Here is a 22,573-nt window from a genome sequence, read left to right as displayed (position 1 = left end):
TTTCTTAAAACCTTAAATATATTTTACATTAAAATCCACACATTTTTCCCGGGAAAAGAAGAAAAAGGTGAAATGGCTTGGTAATGCAATGTCGAAGAAAGTGGTAAGAAATCCCAGGATGTGACCTTTTAACTGGATCCAGAGTCAAATTGAATGGCCTGAGCCATAAGTCTCATCCTGCTATTTAAGTGCCTCCTTAGCTGTGGTTGGAACAGGAGCTTTGCAAGATTCTCACTGCTTAATATGTACAAAACACCATTTATGGATTTTTCGGTCTTGAGGGAAATTAATATATGTTAGGTATTGATCAGCAGGTAATCAGGTCACAAGCTTTATTATACCGGCCTGACTAATGACACGCAATTAAAGCAATTATTTTGATTAGATATCAAGTGATCTGGAGGAAAATGATCCCAGCGATGACCTTCAGAGTTAAAATTAAAGGGCAGGTGTTTGCAAAGCTTATCCCAAACCCATACAGTACCATGTTTTCTGTGTAGTATTTACACAGGCGTTATGGTTATGGTTTAAACATTTTTGGAATTACAGTTATTTGCTTTTGTGCCAAGAGTTTGATTAGAATTATGACCAAACTTATCAGAAAATATGAGCCCTTGAACAAACATTAGCATGGTAAAGAACCACCTCAAATGACAGAAACCATCTTTGAGAATTTTTTTTAGTTAGTAGCATCCTTTTACATGGCGGATTTGAGATATTTGATGTATACTGTTGCTGTGAGACGATAGAGATTCTTATGCTTTAAATTGTGGAAGCAGTCATGTTTATACAGTCCATGGTTGGATGTGGTGACTGCCTGAAGACTGAAACCCTCCTCTTGGACGCCCACGCTTTGCATCACCGCTGTTTTAACAGACCTGCAGTTAGTCACAGCAGAGAAGTCCCAGGAGAACGTCACGTGTTTTAAAAAAGCTTGGACTTCTCTCGGCCTGCATATAAACTGTTGATTCTCCTCTGAAGTGTGTGAGCGCCTGAAGGATTAAGAGCTTGTTAGGAAGCCCATGTATAGAATCACAAGAACAGAGCAGCAGACCAAAAGAGAGGAAGGTGCACCGGGAGAGTCCTTATTTAAGTTTTGGGTGTTTTCATGTCTTAGTTTGAGAGCTGTGGCCAGGAGTATTATGTTTTGAAGTTGTCCATCCCTCAGTTCAAATTACGGCTACATTCCTACATCTCTTCTCCTATAGAAAACATCTTTCAAAGTCTTCATTGCATTGTGTCTGGACAGACATGGATGTACATTGCAGCTGAATGGGCAGAAGCATTCAACCGCCCCATAGTATTTATAGTAGTTACACACTCCCGTCATTCAGTCACACACACACTCCTGAGGGAGTAACATATTGACGGTGAGTTTCCTTCCTGGGTTGAGTGAAGGAATGAGGTGCGGCGGTGACGTCTGCGTCCCCGCTGTAATTCGATGGTGATGTTACTGTCTTTGTGTCATCACGCTGCTCAGTGGCGGGGGGGCATTGCGTCTCTCCGATGTCATCATCCAGCTCTAAATGATCTTTCTACTTCCACCACTGTTTCTTCCAATCACACCGTGGCTCCTGCTGCAGGCTGCCAAGCTCATTACACTGGGGAGGCTCAAGCTCATTTAGACCCTCTACCCTCGCCTTCAATCTTTCTTTTTTCCTCCTTGGGCCTCTCTCTTTTGTCTCTTGTCCTTCCATTTAATGTATGACTTAATTTTCTCTCTTTTCTTTTTAAAAATTATGTTTAGTGTTATCAGCTTGTTTATAAGGCTGTTTTTTTATTTTTCCAGATGGTACGTTACGAATGAATAACATCTGTGTTTGTAGGCCTGCTCTGGGGTTTATTAAACACTACTGGTGTGATACACCCCAGGAGCAATAGATATCTGTTCCTCCCACATTCACAAACGCACACACACACACACACACACACACACACACACACACACACACACAAAGACACAAAGACACAAAGACACAATCACTTGACAGTTGTTTTCTCAGTCACTTCTGCATGCTAACATCCCACACATGTCCTGCTACATGTCAGTGTAGGTCAGCCTTCCGTTTGTATATATTCCGTTACATGTGTGTACATCCCACACATCTCCATCGTTCACCTCGTCTCTGCTCCTCAGCCTGGAGCTATGTGCAGTGCAAGTGATAAATTCATTGACCGCCACTTCGCAAAATGTCTTCAAAAGGTATTTGAGTTGTGTAAAACTGAATAAATTGGCTGCACATAGAATGAATGAAAATACATCAGATGTCAACCTAAAAACTGTCTATGGAGGTGTATTTGGGATTTTAGAGATACCAGTGAGCAGTGGCGGCTGGTGATAAAATGTTTTGGGGTGGGTGCAGTTTAATTATTTAATGGGGGGGCAAAAAACTGAAGCCAGACTCAACTGAAACAACACACCACACAATGTGCCAACCCTGTAGCCTTCATTGAGCTGCTGTGCAATGCTAAGCCTTCTGCAAAAGTGCAGCCTCATCGTGACTAATTCACTGTGGCAGCTTTCATGCGGTTTGCATTTTTCAGGGAGATGTTTTAGGTCTCGCACACCCATCGTCACACTTTGAAACAGCAACCAGGGGAAGACATGAAAGGCTTTACTGACACCACATCCAGTCAGCCACCTGTTACTCATAACGAGAGCGGGAGAAGCTCCGGGTTTGAGCTCATCTTCATCCCTTGCTGCTGAATCTGTAGATCGGGTCTGTGCACTTTTCGCAGTTCCACTTAGAGTCGCCATATCTTTGTCGGCCATCTCTCAGCGCTAGTAACTCAGTGATGGTGGATGTACCTGAGACAGCGTCGAGGGTCAACCAATCACATTAGATTTGTAAAAAAAGGTAAATCAATGCCTATTGGCTGTAAATAAAGGTGGGAGTGTCCATGGCTCAAACAGCTGTGACCCCCGGAAAACCGGCAACATTTAATTAAAGAGTAGCCTCAGGTGGTGCCAAAGATTTACGGACATCTATACACTTTAATTTGCCTGGTGCCCCACAAAACGTCTTACGGTCTACCAGGAGCATTGTACGGGTCAAATATTAATATATAATTCAAATATGTACAACATTTTTATTTAGGCGTTTGTGCAATAGTTCATTTTCTGTTTCAAGGATAAATGTGAAGAAACTGAAACAATCCTACTGTTCCACTGCCCATCTGTAGTTGCCATAGCAACCAAGGTCATAAGATACGATGGACGAGCCTCCGGTTGAGGGAATAAACATTCATACAGGTAAACCTCAGGGTAACAAGGTAGACATTCTTTCCTTTGGAGGATATAGGGGTCTTAATGGACAATATTTACAATATAATATAAAATTTGACCTGGCCAGTTTAATTCATTTTTAAAGCTTTGGTGATCTTCACAGATGTGTGAGTAGATGCTGAGGTCACAGTAAGACATAATCTTTCCTTCATTCATGATAAAATCCCTGGTCCTTCAATTTAGATCCATCAGTCTATTCACACAGTACAAACACCACAGGTCATTTTCCTATAGAAAACACTTAGGGAAGACCCCTCTCTCTCGCTCTCTCTTTCTCTGTCTCTCGTGCTCTCTCTCCCCCCCCCCCCTCTCTCTCTGGAGACGATAACTGGCTCACCATGCTCAGCCAGAGAGCCGCGATCAGTGCTAATGGTCCTCCATCATGGGCTTTCACTTCATGGGTCAGATTGCTGCAGGATATTAAACATTTTCATCATGAGCTACTGCTAAGACAACCACACACACACTCTCATCCCCCCACCCAGCCCCCCCCCCCCCCCCCCTCACTGCCAACAGATCTGTACCAACTTTCTGAAAAAAACAGATCCAATGTTCAACATGTCGGTGCATACTAACTGGTCTAATTAAAAATTGAATGTGCATGTGTGTGGAGAGAAAAACTGCAAATCGGTGTTTAACCATCCCCACGTCACGTTTGGAATCTATTTCACTTTGTGTACTAATGTAAAGACATTTTGACTGATTCATGCCTCTTTAACAGGGATGAGTAATCATGTGTATCAGTCGTGGGTTGTAAGTTTTCATTTCAGACAAAGACCTGCAGGCACCTGACTTAACAGCACCTTGGATCAGAGAGAAGGGAGGGAGGTCATCGGCGGCAGCGTTTGCATGACTCCTGACTCACGCTGAAGGCTGAAAATAATGAAATGCATTGTTTAAAAGATTTTTGTGTCGTGGATTAGAGATTTATCCAGGAACTGTCAGTTTGTTCACCCTGTCTGTCTGAACTGTGATCTTGAAAATGATGTGACAATATTCAGGCAACAAAAAAGCTGTTTATATTTCCATGAATGTTTGTCAATTCAAAGACAATACATTTATTTTTAACTGACGATACATGTCTGAGAATATGCAATTAAAAGCTTTAAAATCTGACAGTGGTGTCAGTGTATTAATGGGCTCATACCTGTAGCATCACCTCCACACACAATGCAGACCACCCACTGCCCACTCTTCTATTATTAAGGTGACACTCAATGTTATGAGCAGTCATCTCCCCTCATCTCTCCTCCAAACAGTGCCTCCACTGTTTAATCTCCAGTGATGAGACACTAGATGTTAATCCCATCACAGCACCCTTGAGTATCCGTTTCACACAATCCTGCACTTCTGAAGACTGAAGAGTAGACCATGAGAGGATGAATATCACATTATCCACAGAATTTCCAGAGAGTTCAGAGAAACCAGGAGGCATAATGAAACCTGCCCCAAGAGGGATGAGTGTCAGGTTTCATATCTCTGTAATAGAGAAAATGTATCATCGTCTTTCATTGTGTGAAATGAAAACAATATGTTTTTTGTATTATCACTATAATGAAACAATGAAATGTATTAGTTTTCGCTTTACTCTCACTGACATAATTTGTCCCCTAACCATCAAAACTAAATAACTAACCACCATTGTTGCCCGAAAGCACAGACCAGCCAAAATGTGTGTGTGTGTGTGTGTGTGTTGTTTGCGTCTGCGTGTGCCTGTGTGTTTGTTTTTTTGGGACATTTTCCAGTATAAACACTGACCTTGTCAGGATCAGTAGACCTAATTTGGACCAAAGCTCAATACTAAACTCTGAGGTCCTGGTTAAGGTTAGATGTTAAGGGATTTAGGTTATGTGTGTATTACGGTTAAATGTATGGTTGTAAAGTTGTGTCTGAGACACTTTATATCTCATCTGTTGAAATCCTCTTCCTTTCCCAATGGCCATGAATAAATCAAGTCGTTGAAAAAGAAAGAAAAAAAGCTGGTGTCCGTGGCCCTCAGTTGTTCATTCGGTCTGAATGAAATGATTGGCTGGCGTACTTGTCTGTCACAAACCAACGACCTGCCTGTGTGCATCCTGCCCGCGCACTAACAGAGTCTTCAGTAAGAGAGGCACACCACTGAAGCAGAGACGATGGTCAGAAATCAGCAGAAAAGTTTGCTTCCATCAGGCTGCAAAAATTTCCCAGAACCTTATTATATCCTTATTATATATATTTTATTATTTATATTTTGAGCGATAAGGAACGTGTGTGTGTGTGTTTTTGTGAGACAGAGAGAGAGAAATCTCCCTACACCAGATTGTTCAGATTGGTAGAGTCACGGCCAAACTCTAATCTGTCATTTAGAATATTCCTAACCCTGAGTTTCCAGTGTTCAGGCCAGTTTTAGATCACATCTATCTCCATATGCGTTTCCTGTTTGGATTTTATCTTCCTCGTCCCATCACCTGCACTTGCTAGGCCGTCACCTCACTGCCTCCTCTCACTGTCCACAATGCTTCGACAACACTCTGGTGAAAAAAATGCATCACTCAAACCAAAAGACAATGACAATAAATCATTTATTAAACTGTTTCAGCTCGCGAGTCTGTGATCTTTGGCCTTAAAGTCGTTTAACAACACATTTCTTTATGTGAACAGCCTCCAACTCAACGTCTGTTGACTATATTCGCTTTACCCGTCTCCCATCATTTCCTGTCTTCTATATTTTATTATTTTGTATTATGATGTTTGCAGCCTCTCTAAACATAATTTTCACGGAAAAAACAGAGGACAACATTTAGAGACAGACGTATTTGGCCAAACTACAATATATATACCTCTGCTGAAAGATCGAAAGAGGACTTGTCTCCTTCTTTCACCAACAAAACAGCATGAACATTGCAAAGGTAATAAATCGACTACCTAATTAAAAATAATGAATATGAGGCAAATCATTTTCACAGGCATTTAAAAGCAGTTTTAGACACCTGTTAAACAGAGCATGGAGTCACAGGCAAAGTCATTAATTGATAGGAAAATGAGTCATTTATCAGTTGTCATCATATCTGCCACCAGAGGACACAAACCACTGAGAGGTGACGCTGAAGGTGTCTTCTCTCTTCTATTGGAGGGTGTTTACTGTTTCTGATTTCCTCAAACAGAATGTTAATTACCTACGCGGAAGTTATAATTTTAACTCTGTCGATCGTGGTCTGTTTGTTAGTTGGATGAATTTTTTACAGGATTACACAAAAACTACTGAACGGATTTCAACGAAACTTAGTTGAATGATGCGTCATGGACCAAAAAAGTACCCGTCAAACTTTGGAGGTGGATCCGAACTAATGGGCAGATCCAGATTGTTTTTTCACCTTCTATGACATTGTGAGATAGGGCAGATTTTTTTCACAGATTTCCTCAAGGAATCATTTCTGGATCTTGATGAAAATGTTGGTGGACGTGGGCCAGCGGCTTGCAGTCCCATCACATGTGGTCACTACCAGCATAAGACCTGGTACTGTGGTCCAGCACCCAGCATGTCTTTGTAGAATTGAAATTACCAGGATGCTTGTGATGAAGCGAATGAGAGGAAAATTAGAGATTGATTTGAGGCAAAGTGGCTGGAAAGCAAAAGTTGACTCTGTGGTGCATGGCTGCAGGGGTTTCATTGCAACATCACACAATCAGGTTGCTCAAAGATCTGTGGATCCACGGGCAAGCCTTGCACCAGACCATAAAAGAAGCATATCACACTGCAGAACGCTGCAGCAAATGGAGGAGAGAGCCCAACTGGGCTCCAAGACTAGGGACATACATCCAGGTTTGATCAACCAACTATATTAGTCAGTGGAGGTCTGATCTACTGAGGCTAAAGATAAATCAGATTTATCTTTAGCCTCAGAGTACCCTCACGTTCAGCCTGTATCCTTGATTTTTAACAATAAGCATTGTAACCCTTGAGATACAGATACACTTTATTAGTCCCACACACATGCAAACACACACAACATGCAAGGGGGGAAATTTGTTTTCTGCAATGACCCATCTGGTGTACACAGGAGGACACACAGAGCAGTGGGCAGCCATGCACAACGCCCCAGGGAGCAGGTGTTAGGGGAGTAAGGTGCCTTGCTCAGTGGCACTTAGACAGTGGGGTGGGGTAAGCACTTTGACAGTGTGGAACAGATCCAGGTGTTGTCCAGGCATGTTGTTCTTGTTGTCACTCCGCGGATTCCAACCAGAGATCACCGTTGGATTTTTTTTCCCATAGTTGCACTTTCTGCCACTAGTCCATCGTCTCTCTGCTAGTATACGCTAACATCTGCTAACATCTACTGGTATTTGGTTAATTGTGCAGAAGACCTTCATACACTCGAGGGACATTCAACATCTTGTCCTACATTCTAAAACAATTGCGGCTTCAGGACTATATGAAACAAACATGTTGACTTTGATGCTGGATCTAAGGGGTCCGTTGAGCCTTGGCGGAGTTCTGCCATCTACAGGGGGCCATTTTGCCTGTAATAGTAATTGTTTTAAATGTGTCACAGTTGTGTTCCAGCCGCACAAATGTGACAACTCAGCAGCCCCATTACTGTAGACTGAGTGCCAGTTCTCTGCCAGCACCTCTGACTTATTACTGTCTACTGAACATGCAGAGTCACAGCCTCACCTGTCATCAGGACGGCATGAGGAGGAAAGGACAGAATATATTAGATAAACTGATCTGATAAAGACACGGTTTTCAAAATGATAATTTCACAGCCTTTAATGATCTGCTTGAGCCATAGTTTAATAAGCAGATTTTAATGAACTCATTTACATTTTTTTGTCAGTCACCAGCAGTATTACATTGTATATGTATATATTATTTTATGTCACTGCAGATTTTTTTAAGCTCTACAATTGCCAAATGAAAGGAGGAAGCTGTTATCGCACTAGATGTGTTTCCATGGCGATGGCACCATGGCTGGCTCGAAATCGGTTTTGAGAAACAGAACATCTTGATAATTGTGTAGGATTACTCAAGGCTGCAATCAAATGAAGACAACAGAAGAGTCAAACACAATCTTGATGAAATCAGGGGTCGATGAATTTAAACAAACCATATAACAATACATATTTAAAATTAAATTCTTCACTGATAATTATTACTATTTTCTTCTGAGTCACTTTTATCCACCGATAAACTTTTCTATCCTGATACCACAGTCACAGTCTCTTTCAAAAGGGATCGAATTCCAATGTATACGTATTGTATTTCTTTAACTTTGTGCATTTTAATGGGTTTAATCTTATTGATCAAATCTTCATATGTGTTGGCTGTGATGGGCGTCTCTACATGTTCAGATAAGCTTGAATTTAATTATCATGACAGCTTTTTCTTCAAAAGAAAGAATGGGTTGATCAAACGTTATGATCGAAAAATAAAGACATAATGAAGAAATTTGCTCTTTATTACAAACTCACTTGCTTGATGTTGGTTTCAGTCTGGTTTGGACTGCATTTTTGTTGATGTAGCAAATGTCAGATAAATATATCTTACTTGGAGTCTGCTGCTCATCCTGTATTTTTTGTAGTTAATGATGAAGGATCCTCTCATTCATCCTATTGTATGTCCTCCGTCTCTTTCAAGGCATTTTCCTTTTCATCAAAGGGACCAATTTCCAGAGCCAGCTCGATATCTTAGTAAAGGATTGGATTAATGCTGTACTGGACTCACTGTCACAGACTACGTTTGCGTTCTTAGAAACACCAGGTTGAGTCATAGGCCGTATTGCTCCACTCCAGAAATAATGAATCTGTAGGGGGCTACTTGTCTCGAAGCAGTGGGCCGGATTTGAATGCTTGCAGAAAAAGATTCTGCTCTATGTGTAGAAAATAATATCAACATCTTACAAGTAAATGCAATGCGGGCATCTGGGGTGAGGTATATTTAATGTGCAAAACATGATTCCGATTTTCTGTTTGGTTTGTCTGCTAATTTAAAAATGCAAATGCACATGTTTGTCTGTTTGTATAGTGCAATGCAAATTGTAGGTGTGTGGGGTTTATGTTTCAATCACAACATTGACCTGCAGAATCAAGATGAAAAACACATGTTTTGTTTGATTTTAGTTTTGTACAAGGAACTTAGTTTTCTCACTAAACCTCCACTTCCATAACACAAATATCTTGTGGATATATCTCATGCTCAGGTACAAGTTTAGTCAGAAATCCATAAATGGAAACTTAAGTTTAAGTAAATAAACCAACATGTAAAAGTACTCCCTATTCCCTAGTGTTCATGATTTATTGAATCATTACTAGGAGATTAAAAGGTAAATGTTATAATGTGTAAAGCTAACTCTTTCATAAAAGATGTCTTTATATTAAAATATTTGTAATATTCCCTCCTTCCTGTCCTTGCACACAACAAAACAGAGCAAGGCAACAAAAAGGTTCAGATTATTCAACAAATCCTGTCTTCTCTTTATCCCCTATTATAGCATGAAGGGTTTGAAGGAATCAACCACATGCAAACTACACATGGCAAAGGTGTGAAAATAGAAGCCGTGCGAAGCTGTATCTGCTCTTTATACCACCTTTGACTTCAGATTCAAAAGCTAGACATAATTGGCTGTTGAGCTGGGAAGAGGATCTGCACCTTCAGGTTAATCTGGAGTAACAATATTGGTTAGCAGACGTGTGTGTGTGTGTGTGTGTGTGTGTGTGTGTGTGTGTGTGTGTGTGTGTGTGTGTGTGTGTGTGCGCGCGCGCGCGCGCGCGCGCGTGTGTGTGTGCGTGTGTGCGTGCGCGCGTGTGTGTGTGTGTGTGCGGATGGATATGGGGATGGTAATAGATGTGCCCTTTACTTTGGCAGGATACAATGAGGTCTCTGCCTCCGTCTGCAGATCTGTTACTGTACAGACAGACATCATGGTAAAGGCTGGGGGGGCAGAGCAGAGATTACTGAGAAAGAAATTATGCAAATATCCCCAAGGATATTTAGGGATAATTGCCTGACCCCAAACCTCATATAAAAACAAACCAGCACCTTTGCTCTGTGTTTTTGTGTCCAGACCTTAATTAGCTTATTACAGATGGACCAGCACAATGACAAAACCAGCTCTTTTGCTGCCGCAGTGTAAGAAAAACTCACATTTATTAAGTTATCCCCTTTATAATTTGATACAATCACATGTCCCATAATGTCACTGGAGGATTATGGGAGTTAAGAGGCACCAGTATTCACCATTTGTCTATTAATGATCAGACTGTGGTCAGAATGTAAGTGGCAAAGAGCGTCCTCCTCTGCCATTTCAATATAGGCTACAAGATAAGAGGCATCATATGCTAATGAAAATTTGCTCTAATGCATCTTACTGCTGATGATAATTTGCCTCAAAGAAGACTGTGCACTCATTACTTAAGGCTTTTAAACATTTCCCCATTAGAGGTATCTTTCCATTTTCACATAATGTCGGGAAATCACTGTTGCTCTTCTGTTTAGCTGGAACACAAATAATTAAAAGTTGTTGTGGTTTGCACCGGTTTTGAGTGATGTTGCTGTGCTCATCTTTATAACTCATGGGCCGGTGTTTACTATAAACGTTCCACGGCTGCAGCTCTTACAAGCAAAGTCACCTTAAACCCTGCAAGCTTGAATCCACAACAAGCCACTGTTACGGTAACCTACCGACTTAATCCACTTGACGCAGAGAGTGTTGTTTTTCATAACAGGAATGATTCATTCCTCATGATTAATCCCCAAAATGGAAAACTTTTTAATGTTTTAAAAATATCCCCTCATTCTGCTGGACGCATTTTAATCAAATGGAATTTTTTATTATGGAGGTTGAAGGTCGGCCTTCAAAGAGCACTGATTAACATTTTGCCTGCAAAGAGGTCATTTCCATGGAAATTATCTATCCCCTCTCCGGACTATCACCAGTATTCAAACTCACAAAAACGTATTCAAGTTAGAGCTGATTATTTTACATTGTTATTTGAAAATAGAAGTACTCAGACTCTACACGTATCTGATAAGGAGGCTCGGACAATGCTGTTCATTATTATTCTATAAAGAAACACAGGCATAAGAACAAAGCTATAGAATATTGAGTATCCCATTGTGATGGTCCTTGTCCATATTTTCGGCTGCTGTCTCTGAGGTGAAGCTGGATGCGGCGGCTGGTTGGAGGACCTGACTGCAGCATCCAAACAGATCAGGAGAACCTGAACCTCTCTAGAATGCACTGGGTTGCGTCATCCCCGTTGTCCTGAGGTCATCAGGGGTCTTGTCAACACATTGTGATTTAACCGTATCATGGTGATGGCGAGCACTGCAGTTCATCATCTTGTCCTGTTTTTGGACGAGCAGTGAAGTGCTAGCGCTTATACAAGTGTGTCCTGCAAAGATTGAAAGGACCATTTACTGTTTAAGATGAGAAATAAGAAAGAAATGGCAAACACTACACTTAGAAATTATAATTTCTAATGCTTTCAGATACAATAACAAAGAAGGTGACCGCTTTTAAATGGCATTTGAATCCAGCTCTATATGAGATAATGTGTCTGCCTCATGAATGGTTAAAATATAACCAGTCATGGACTTTGCAAGAAAAACTAGTGTTGTATTACATTATATATGTTTTATTTTTAATGTCATAAACATTGTAGAAAAGCCATAATGCCAAGAAACAATAAACCAGAAAGACAACCTGGGGCCAAACACCCCTCACAGAGATGGAGAGTGCAGCCGCTGAGGTCATGCAGGGAAAGAAGTCTTTACAAAGATTCATAAAGAAAAAAGAGAAAGGGAAAGTAAAATCAGTAGCCTGGGATGCAGTAGCTGAGGTAAAGAGAATATTCACAGATGAGATGGAGGAGGAGCTTGCCAAACACTTGAAACAACTAGCTGACCAGTTCCATGGCCTTGCTCCAGTTAAGTGCAGTGAACTGGCATTTGAATACGCAGAGAAAAACAAAATCCCTGTCCCTGCCAATTAGACAGAGAAACAATGTGCAGGTAAGCTAGGGTGTGCAAGAGATCACATGAATCATAATAATCATAAATGTGCTTAATTGACCAATCCCCATGATTCTGTTACCAGTCCGATATTAGTAGTTGTCAATCTAGCTGTCAGGATTTTAACTATTACAACATGTGTTGTTATGGTAGATTTAAAGTGGAAAAAGTAAGAGGATCACTTTACCCCGTAGCTGGGGTAAAGTGGGACACAAGAACACTTTTTTTAAAACAATCATATTTTCACTGCCCTTTGTCCTGAAGACATTCTGATCATTTCAATTGCTAGAAAACATCCTGAATTAATGGGAAATGTGTAAATTGTATTGATATATCATTTTAGCTCGCCTAGAGGGGAGTAAATGTAAAAAATGTCTCACATTACCCGGCTCTCCCCTATGTGTATATGTGTGTGTATGTGTGTTTATGTGTTTTGTTACATTTAAAATACATTTGTTTCATATAAAAATGAATTGCAAATTCACTACTTGAAATATAAAGTATTGCTATATTTAAATGTGGATAATATTTCTATTTTGCACTTTATTTTGTATAGAGCAAAGTATTAAAATGTGTATTTCAGAAAAGGGCAGCAGTAAAGATGAAAACATTTTCTATTTCTCTCTTGCTGCTGCACCACCATCTACTAGTCAACATGTTTGACAGACTCAGGATGTGGAAACTAATGAGGAAATTACACTTGAAGACCTAAATGGGCATCTTGACTTGTGATCAGTACAATAAGAAACACTTTCCTTTACAAGATGTTCCACTTAAACTCATGAATAATAAGGTAATGATAATATTTTAAATGTATACTAATTTGGGGTTGATCATGATATTTTCTTTGTTTTGTTATCACCTTCTTACGGACATTTTACTTGAGACTTTGACTAGAGCCAGGCTGATCATCAAAGTGTAAGTGAGACTGATTTCGACAGACACTGATCAAACACCCCCACCCTGCCTGTCACATATTGTACTTTTTAATCGATCACACTTATTTGCAAGGTTATTAACTAGAACCAAGGGATATGATCACATCACACCTCTTCTCATGTTTTAACACTGGCTCCCAGTCTGGTTTAGGACTGATTTTATAATGCTGTTGATTTCTGTAAGGCTCTTCATGGCCTGGCACCAGCTTGCGATCTTCAGGCAAGTTCCTGCTGTCTATTTCTGAATATGGGCTGAAAACAAGGGGCTGCAGAACATTGCCACCAGGGACCTGAGCACTGAATTAATTGCCTGAGGAAATAAGACAGTATCAGTTTAAGCCTCAGCTAAAACTATTTAGGAAAGTATATCCCAGGATTCATTTGGGGTGCAGGGCTATTAATGGTCTTTTATCTCTATAATTATTACTATTATTATCATTATTAAATTAATATAATAATAGCGTTCCATAAAGTAGTAGTATTATATCTCTAGTCACAAGTGACTCTACAGATTCAGATAAATGATGCAAAGTATAATCATGAAATAATCTCCCAGTTGGCATCTGCAAAGGTTAGGCTATATACATTAATAAATAAATAATCATAATTCACATTATAATAAATTAATCCGTTATCTAGGCTGGAGTAGCACTGTTGCTGTTTTCCTTTTCCGGATAGCCATGTGTTTCCTCCATAGGGTTTTCTCTCACAGATACGACGCGTCCCTGCTTGTCGCTCATTGGGCGCTTTGTTAAATATCCTCCCTCTGATTGGCCGGGAGCGTCGCGCTGCCATTGGCTGATCTCACGCACCGACAATTTGAAAATCGGTGGCTTCTCTTTCAGAGCAGCTGTGCGGAGACACGAGGAAGGAGTGAGACAGAGATCCGGTCTGACTTTACTTTAAAAACACAAAGGTAAGAGGTGGGAGTTGATCTGGAGAAGGTTTCAGATCACGGAGTAAAGTCTGCGCAGCTGTGGCAGCGTTACGTGGACTCAGCTCAGTCTGAGGACACAAAACACTGATCCTGTTTCATACAAACATTTCTCTCGCACCATCAGAATAACATGCGTTTGTGATTATTCCCAGTTGGATCGTCAGAGAGCCGCAGCCATGTTGGCCGGAGAGGACGGAGCCCAGCTGCAGTGCTGTGTGACCGTGGAGCAGCTCAACTCCGCCGGTCAGGTCTCCCGCAGGCAGCTCCTCCGCAGAGCCTCCGTCACCCTGGGCCGCAACGAGTTCCAGGAGATCATCCTGCGGCTGCACGACGGCAAAGTCCCGCAGAGCTTCCACCTGAAGGACTTCAAGCTCTTTACCAAGTTCGCCAGAGAGGGAAAGTGCACCGTGAAGCTGCTGCAGGAGAACATCCAGCTGCTCATCTCCAACTGTCCCCCCGACCGGCTCTGCCTCTTCCTCAAGACCCTGAGCATCAAGCACCAGGCCTGGCAGAGCAGCAAGCCCCTGAGCCACAGGGAGAAGCTGCAGGCGGGTCGACCTCGCAGCTTCGAGTCCATCAGCCCCCTGCAGCAGAAAGACATCCAGAAGGTCAACGAGATGAGGAGCAAAGAGGCTCCCACAGGCCTCACGGAGCGCACCAACCAGGTGACGGCTGCTGGACGCCAGGTCAAGAGGTCGAGGCCTGACAGCAACTTCAGTCCTGTGAGTTCTACACTCGCTCACTGGATCGGATCCCTTTCAAATCTGGATAATTTAACTGTTTTTAATGTGTTATTGAACCCTTTACATCTATAGGTTTTATGTGAATGGCAATATCTATCATTTTTAGCAATAACACTGCTTCCTTCAATTTTGTCTGACTGTTTTATTAATACACCTCTCCATTTATCTTAGACACTCATCAGTGTTGTAAATGCTTTTTTCAAATCAATGTTTTTTTTGTGCAAGTGCTTGACATAAACATCTTAGTTGAATTCAAAGCTTTTTCAACACACAAGCCTTGAATGTCCACTTTGAATGCAGCACTTTACAAGACTCGTCCTTGAAGATGATGCGTCACTAACTTAAAGTTGACTCTTTCAGGTGAAGACGAATCCCAGTAAGAAGCCCATCCTGTCTCTGCCCTCACGTAAGCTGAATAAAGAGCAGGCAGCTGTTCTCAGTGCAGTGCTGAGTGGAAAGAACGTCTTCTTTACTGGAAGTGCTGGTAATATGACATTTTCATAGCATGAACTGTACGTCAACCAAATTGTTTCCTGGTGTCATGTGGTCACAATGTTTTCTTTCATTCATGTTAACATCTCACCAAACCTGGTGTAAATCTGCTTCCATGGCACATTTATGGTGTCATACCACCAGGTGTAAGTGTATATGTCTTTTTGAATTATCATCAGTTCTGAGCTAGTTGACTTTTTGTGTTTTTCAGGCACAGGGAAGTCGTTCTTGTTAAAGAGGATCATGGGATCTCTTCCTCCAAAGAGCACCTTCGCCACAGCCAGTACAGGAGTGGCTGCATCGCACATCGGAGGAACAACGCTGCACAACTTTGCAGGTTTGTTATTGTCAACTAAATAGAAATTAAATAGAAGTGTATCTGTTTATATATTTAGATGTACTAACGCTTGTACAGGTGATTGTTAAATTTGCTGGTTTCCACAAGGGCATGTCACAAAAACTCAATTAGGATGAGCAATCATCTGTTTCCTTTTCTCTTTTTTTTTTCCTTGTCCTAAAAAAGAAAAGTATGAGTCAGCATCTTCATCAGTAGAGCTGCCGCTTAAAATGTATTTATTTATAATTCAATCTTATTTTCAGAGTCAATCTTTTAACCTTCTGGATTTGTTTGTCCAAAACCCAAGTATATTTACTTTTCAATGATACAAAACAGACAAGACAGTAGGTAACTCTATGTTGATGAGCTAAAACCTATATACCTCATATATAAGCTATTTCTTTTGTTCTTTCATTTGGGTCGATCGGCAGGCTGTTTTTCATTTTCATAGTTTTTCATTTGAATTTCCATGTCGAAACAAAATATGACAAAATCAAGAAGAAATTAAACAAACAGTCATAGCAAATCCCAGTGAAAGAAATTCTTCTAAGGAAATCCACAGTTCCCTTAAACGTTAAGCTTTATGGTTAATGTGAGAGACCTACCTCTGTTGCATCATACTTGAATCACACGTTGAACCAATCAGAATAAATATATACCTATTTAATCCATCCCAAGTCCATTCAATATTTTGTTTTTAAAGTATTTTTTCTAAACCAAAATTATTTGACTTGTGTAACAGTGTGTGGGTGTATATTAGATTAGGACTCTTTAATATTATTGATGGATGCTGTTGACCGTCTCGCCACGTTAACAGATGTTTTGGATCAACCTTAATATACAGGAGAGGGTGTGAATTATGTATCTGAATGGTGTTATTAGTTTGTGTCTCCTCTGGCCATCCGTCCAGGTATTGGCTCGGGCTCGGCCCCTCTGGAGCAGTGTATCGAGCTGGCTCAGCGGCCCGGGGTGCTGCCGCACTGGACCACCTGTCGACACCTCATCATCGACGAGGTCTCCATGGTGCAGGCTCAGTTCTTTGACAAGCTGGAGTCGGTCGCCAGGTGAGAGGAGAGTCAAAGCCGAACGTTGATACTACATCTGGCTGCAGTGTAACTGAATAAATTTCAATGGTGCTATATTATACATTTGCATAAACTTTAATACAGTAAAACTGCTTTTTTTGGTTTGAGCTTTTCCTCTGTGCCTTTTTCTTCTATTGTGGCTACAGAACAGAGATTTGCTACAGAGGTGGCTGTAACTGTTTAATTTAATTATGATACTTACACTAGAAGAGAACTAATAGCCTTAATTCATAGAAAATCTAAAAAGATCTTGATCAATTCATTATGACGTTAAAATTTCGTTTTTATGTAAAGCTTTCCTGATATTATTTCATCATGTACAGGAAACTGTGTCAATGATCTCAATTGACCCTCCACAGAACTTGATAACTAATAAGTCTTGACACGATACTCAACATTTCTTTGTTTTGTGTGATAACATATTTTACACTTTCGGGATAAAAATCCTTAAATTCATCTTTCATGATTTACAACTCTTCACTGTTCTCCTTTAGGTCAGTGAAGAGGTCGACTGAGCCGTTCGGAGGAATCCAGCTGATCATATGTGGTGACTTCCTTCAGCTTCCTCCTGTTTCCAAAGGAAAGGAGAAAGCTATCTTCTGCTTCCAGGTCAGAACGTCATGGAAATTGACGCTTTCTATATTTGTGTCATATTGTTACGAGCATTTTGCATTACGAATAAATACTGTGATAAAGTGCCCTGAAATAGATCTAGTTTTTTTTCCTAAAGGTTCATTGAGCAGAGTTTAATGACCTCTAGTGGTGAAGTTGCATATTGCAGCTGAATGCCTCACCTCACATGAAAGATAACTTTTGGTACCCTTGGGTTGTCATAGAAACATAAAAGGACTCCTTCTACATATAAGGTATTTAAACGTAAATGGTACATTCTAGGGTAAAGAAAACAATAATTCGAACAACTTAGAACAAATGCACTAGTGAAAACATCACTTGGAGTCAGTGAGTCATTCAGACATTCAATGATTGTCTTTGCAGTTGCCTTGAGTTAGGACCTACTCTACAGACTGGTTATTGCCTAAAAGAGCGTTCATGGCTGTTTTTTGAAAAAGAGCTTCTCATCCGTGAACCCTCAGGCCAGGTGCTGGCGTAAGGTCATCCAGGTCAACATGGAGCTAACAGAAGTGCGGAGGCAAACGGACCAGACCTTCATCTCCCTGCTGCAGGCAGTGAGAGTGGGCAGGTGACATAATAAAAATAATAATACAATAATCACTGTCCCTTTTCCAGCTAATGTGGCCACCAGGTACCAATTATTTTTAATAGATTAATGTCAAATGCGCAGGGTGATGGGTTGTACATTTTATATATAAATGGTCGATGCATTTAGAGCTGTTAATGGTACATTCTTTTCTTCTTTGTTCAGCCCAACATAACTTTTGCGTGGTGTCTTAATCTTACACCCTACAGGGTGACGGAGGAGGTCACTGCAAAGCTGTTAAAAAGTGCCTATCATAACATCGAGAGGGACGGTATTCTAGCCACCCGGCTGTGCACACACAAGGATGACGTGGAGCTCACGAATGACAACAAACTCCAGCAACTGCAAGGTCTGAACTGTTCCATCCAATCATTTTTAAAAAAATTGTCATCTTGAAATAGCTGTTACCTTATGTGGCTTTGTACCAGGTAAAAAACATGATTCCAGGGTTTGAATCATGTGTGGTAACTGTTTCCTGTTCCTCACTCTCTGCTGGACGCTAATTGTTCTCAGACTGCAGTTTCCTGTTCTGGTTACCTCCGCAATGGAGTTTTATTATTGATGAAACAAGCAACCAACTTCCATGACATTTTTGAGAGGGTGAGGCATCACCAAAGGAAGAACTTGAAAGGTTTTGGTTTGGATCCAAATCAGAGTCTGGGTCCAGAATTTAAAAAAGTGAGTGAGTGTAATTTGGTGAAGATTCAAATAAAAATTAGTTAGTTTAAATGCGGTTTTATTAGGGGACTACTGGACCAGTGGGGAGATATGTGCTCATCTGAGAGTAATTCTATTTTACTCTGACTTAAAACACTTTTTTTAATAACTTTATAATTGTTTCAGGGAACTCTATAACTCAATACGTGTGGCCCAGTATGGCAGCAATTTACATTTTTGATAGTTTTTTGGGCAAATAATCCAAACTCGAGAAATTGTGGGTAATCTTTAGGTTATTTAAGTGAGTATTTGTCTGTATCCAATGATATTATGTATATGAATCGGTCTACATTCACTATATTGTCCCCACCAGCCTCTTAAATGAATTTCTATCCATCCGTCAGGTTCAGTGCGTGTGTTTGAGGCACTCGACAGTGATCCAAGCCTGGTGAAGACTATAGACGTCCACAGCCCAGTCAACAGACTCATCCAACTCAAAGTGGGAGCTCAGGTTTGAACACAATCCATAAAATAAGCTCTGTACCCACTAGTTGCCGTATACAATCCTGCACTTGTTGGATGTATCAAGCATCTGTTTGAGTGACGAGATGCTTTAAATGTTTTTTTCTTTTTTAGGTCATGCTGACAAAGAACCTGGATGTCAGTCGAGGTCTGGTGAACGGAGCCAGAGGGGTGGTTCTGGCTTTTGAGTCCGGAAAACATGGTTAGTAATGATCTTTATCTATCTATAAACGTATTTAACTCTGCGAGAAATCATGTCTAGAATGGCGAGAGAATCACAGAGGATTACTTAAAGGAATGATTTGACATTCTGAGGTTCATATTGGTACCTTCTAGATTCTGACTTTAAACATTATATAATCCGTTTAATCCATATGCTCAATCAGTACACAATAAATAATACTGACAGGATTACTGGCTGAGAAAAAAATTTGACAGAACCAGGTTAGCCGTTTCCCCTGTGTTTTCAGTCTTTATGCTAAGCTAACTGTCTCCTGGCTCAAGCTTCATATGTAATGTACAAACACAGGAGTGGACACAGTGTATTTTTCTAGACCATGGAGCCGCCTGGTGACGTTAGTGGAACGTTCTATGTGGTTCCATTATTGACTGTTATACTTTTCTACCAGTGTTCCCAGGGCAGCTCCATATTATTTGTTTGTCTCTGCTGATTTTGTTCTTATGTGCCACCATTTTATTTTGTTTGTCATTTTGTGTGGTTGATTTTAGGATGTACTCCACCCCAACAGCCATTTTTCCTCACACCAGAGTTGTTGTCTTATGTTCTGTTAATCATGATCGTGGCCACTCCAAGGCCACGCCTAAGCCCCCCCCCAGAAAATACAACCATCTGTCTTAATTCTAATTTTAACACCAACAATTTAGAGCTGCCTCGTCCCAGTCTCCTTCCATTCAAACGAAAAAACGTCACTGGAGGATTGCTAATTGCTTCATAGTTCAATGTCTTTCATGTGGATAGTCTGTTCAGGATGAACAGAATAGAAAATCATTTGTAGTGCTTTTAGTGTCGTTGTCTGACTCACTCCTTTTTCAACAGGACTCCCACGTGTGCGTTTCCTGTGCGGCGTTACAGAGGTGCTTAAACAAGAACGCTGGGTGTTTAAGTCCGGCGGTGGGATCCACCTGAGTCGACAGCAGCTGCCACTCAAACTTGCCTGGGCCATCTCCATCCACAAGAGCCAGGTGAGTACTGGTTCAGTACCAGTCCTACAGAGAAGAAACTGCTCATCACTATGACAACCTTACTGTGCTTTAGAGGAGGACCTTGCCATGGAGCACCCGGGCCGGGTGGTGTGATTATATTGAAAGAATGACTCACTTGATTAATTTCTTTTATAAATGAATTGGCCAGACATAAATTTATGATTCTTTTGTACAGAGTTTGTAATTACGACCAGGCAGCTAAAAATGGCAGACGGTTTGATTGCTGTGTCTGAGCACGATCAGTCTTGTTCAGATTTTGATTGTCGTGCAGGGTTCAGATCAACAGTGAAGGGGAAATGAGAGGTCAAATGTAGACTGTGATCAGATAAAGATAATCCGATCTTCTCCTGACAAATGTCGTTATAGTCTGTTTTCAATAACTCATTTCTAATGGCAGCACAGTAGTAGGAACAGGAAACCTACAAGCATTAGGTCACTGCGTCTTTAGACACTTTGGAACAGACGTTCATGTTGCCCACAAGGTGAGCTGTAATATCTTTCATCACTCCGTAACATGATTACAGAAACTCCGGCTAGATGAGTCTAGAGCAGACATGAACTCTGGGTCTGAAGTGTTCACAACAGGAAAATGTCCAAAACATTCAGACAAGCGGTGGCGTCTGGGTAGAGAATGCACATCGAGAGCCCTTAAACACCGAAAGCTCCGAATCAGTCTTTAAGTCCACTCCTCCGTCTGTGTCTTACCCATCTTGTATATCACCAGGGGCTGGCAAGAAAAGCTCTGGAAAATGTCCAAAGCAACGGACTTGGGCGTATTCGTTCTCACATACAAACCCTCCAGAAAGGAAAATGTCCCGACTTCGGTGCATTTCTGAGAGCAATTTAGGAGTAACAATGCTATGTGTTGAAGGACAGAGGGCCCTGATCACTGACCCAGCACCACTGTTCCCCTTACATGAGCTGCAACTGCGTCATCGCCAGTCACACCAGTACCTTCCACTCTGATACCACAGCAGCCTCCGAGATCCCGGCCTCACACTCGGACATTGGTTATAGAGGAGAGTATAGGGGCCCCTGTGGGTAACTGAGTTCATTGATCGCGGCCAATGTGTCTCAAGGGTTTGATCTGCAGCAGAGGAGCCGACGCACAGTACACAGAAGTCCCAAACAAATTTGTTGAAACTTGGCTGTTGGTAAATTTTCTCATATCTTAGACAATCGGCAATGATTGCTTTTGATCTCTCGGTAAAAATAAATGGGCCTGCAAAAAGCTCTGTCTTTGGTAGATGAAGGTGACAGGTTTTAACTAAAAACGTATACAGGTGCTACGTATTTATATATAAGAATGAGATGTGAATAAAACTTGGAGTCAGGGGGTTCCTGGTTAAATCCTGAATTATCCATCCAATTCTTTGTTTTTAAATATAGTACGTGTTTGTTTATTGTTCTGGTCTGTGAACAAGTCTCCTGTCTTTTCAGGGAATGACACTGGACTGTGTGGAAATCTCTCTGGCACGCGTGTTTGAGAGCGGCCAGGCGTACGTGGCGTTGTCCCGCGCTCGGAGCCTGGAAGGCCTGAGGGTCATGGACTTTGACCCCCGTGTGGTGCGTGCGGATCCAGATGTTCTCGTCTTCTACAAGAAACTGAGGAAGGAGAGGCTGCTCATGCAGGTTGGTGCAGCTGCTCACATTTTCTACCAAAACTCTACATGGATAGACTAATTTATTTTTAAAAAGACAATGACTTTAAAGTGTCAAACTTAACACAAAGCATTTGGGACATATCCTCATTTTGAAATTGTAGAAGAACATAACATGGGAGATCTATAACTTATTGTTCTATATCTTATAAAATGACTGTCTCGTCTGTTGTCTACAGGCCTCCATGGATGATTTTGTTGACAACAACAAAGAAAACTCTTGGTGAAAAGGAGAACTCCTCATCGTCTCTAATTTTGTGCACTGTGTGCATGAGCTTTGTCCTTCTACTGGTGATATCATGGTTTTCATTCACCACTACCTCACTGGTGGTTTTAACTTGAAGTCACACTGCCACCATGTGTTCAGTACTGACACTTCGGTTTTTAAAGAACTTATTTTTATAATGCCTTGATTTTTAATTTATGATTTTTGTGAACAAATAAAACTTTATTTCAACATAACTGTATTTATTTTATCAT

The 22,573-nt window shown here is 41.0% G+C and overlaps 1 protein-coding gene across 1 annotated transcript; it reads left to right on the top strand.

Moving 5' to 3' along the window:
* Window positions 1-14,064: 14,064 nt before the first annotated feature.
* pif1 (PIF1 5'-to-3' DNA helicase homolog (S. cerevisiae)) lies at window positions 14,065-22,555 on the top strand. The gene is made up of 13 exons (XM_062404757.1): window positions 14,065-14,132; window positions 14,306-14,875; window positions 15,257-15,380; window positions 15,600-15,725; window positions 16,636-16,789; window positions 17,305-17,419; window positions 17,905-18,011; window positions 18,239-18,378; window positions 19,091-19,197; window positions 19,323-19,410; window positions 20,266-20,411; window positions 21,873-22,064; window positions 22,273-22,555. The coding sequence occupies exons 2-13, from the start codon at window positions 14,330-14,332 to the stop codon at window positions 22,318-22,320; spliced, it is 1,893 nt and encodes a 630-aa protein (XP_062260741.1). The 5' UTR covers window positions 14,065-14,132; window positions 14,306-14,329; the 3' UTR covers window positions 22,321-22,555.
* The last annotated feature ends 18 nt before the right edge of the window (window positions 22,556-22,573 follow it).

The sequence above is a fragment of the Platichthys flesus genome, chromosome 14 (assembly GCF_949316205.1).
Source record: "Platichthys flesus chromosome 14, fPlaFle2.1, whole genome shotgun sequence".
In the NCBI taxonomy this organism is placed as follows: Eukaryota; Metazoa; Chordata; class Actinopteri; order Pleuronectiformes; family Pleuronectidae; genus Platichthys; species Platichthys flesus.
This window is presented reverse-complemented; position numbering and strand designations above follow the sequence as displayed.

Excerpts from the sequence above, each read along its gene's own strand:
- pif1 (XM_062404757.1), top strand. The coding sequence starts at position 14,330 with ATGTTGGCCGGAGAGGACGGAGCCCAGCTGCAGTGCTGTGTGACCGTG. Across the intron at positions 17,420-17,904 it reads AAGCTATCTTCTGCTTCCAG|GCCAGGTGCTGGCGTAAGGT; the intron begins GTCAGAACGTCA and ends GTGAACCCTCAG. Across the intron at positions 18,012-18,238 it reads CAGGCAGTGAGAGTGGGCAG|GGTGACGGAGGAGGTCACTG; the intron begins GTGACATAATAA and ends TACACCCTACAG.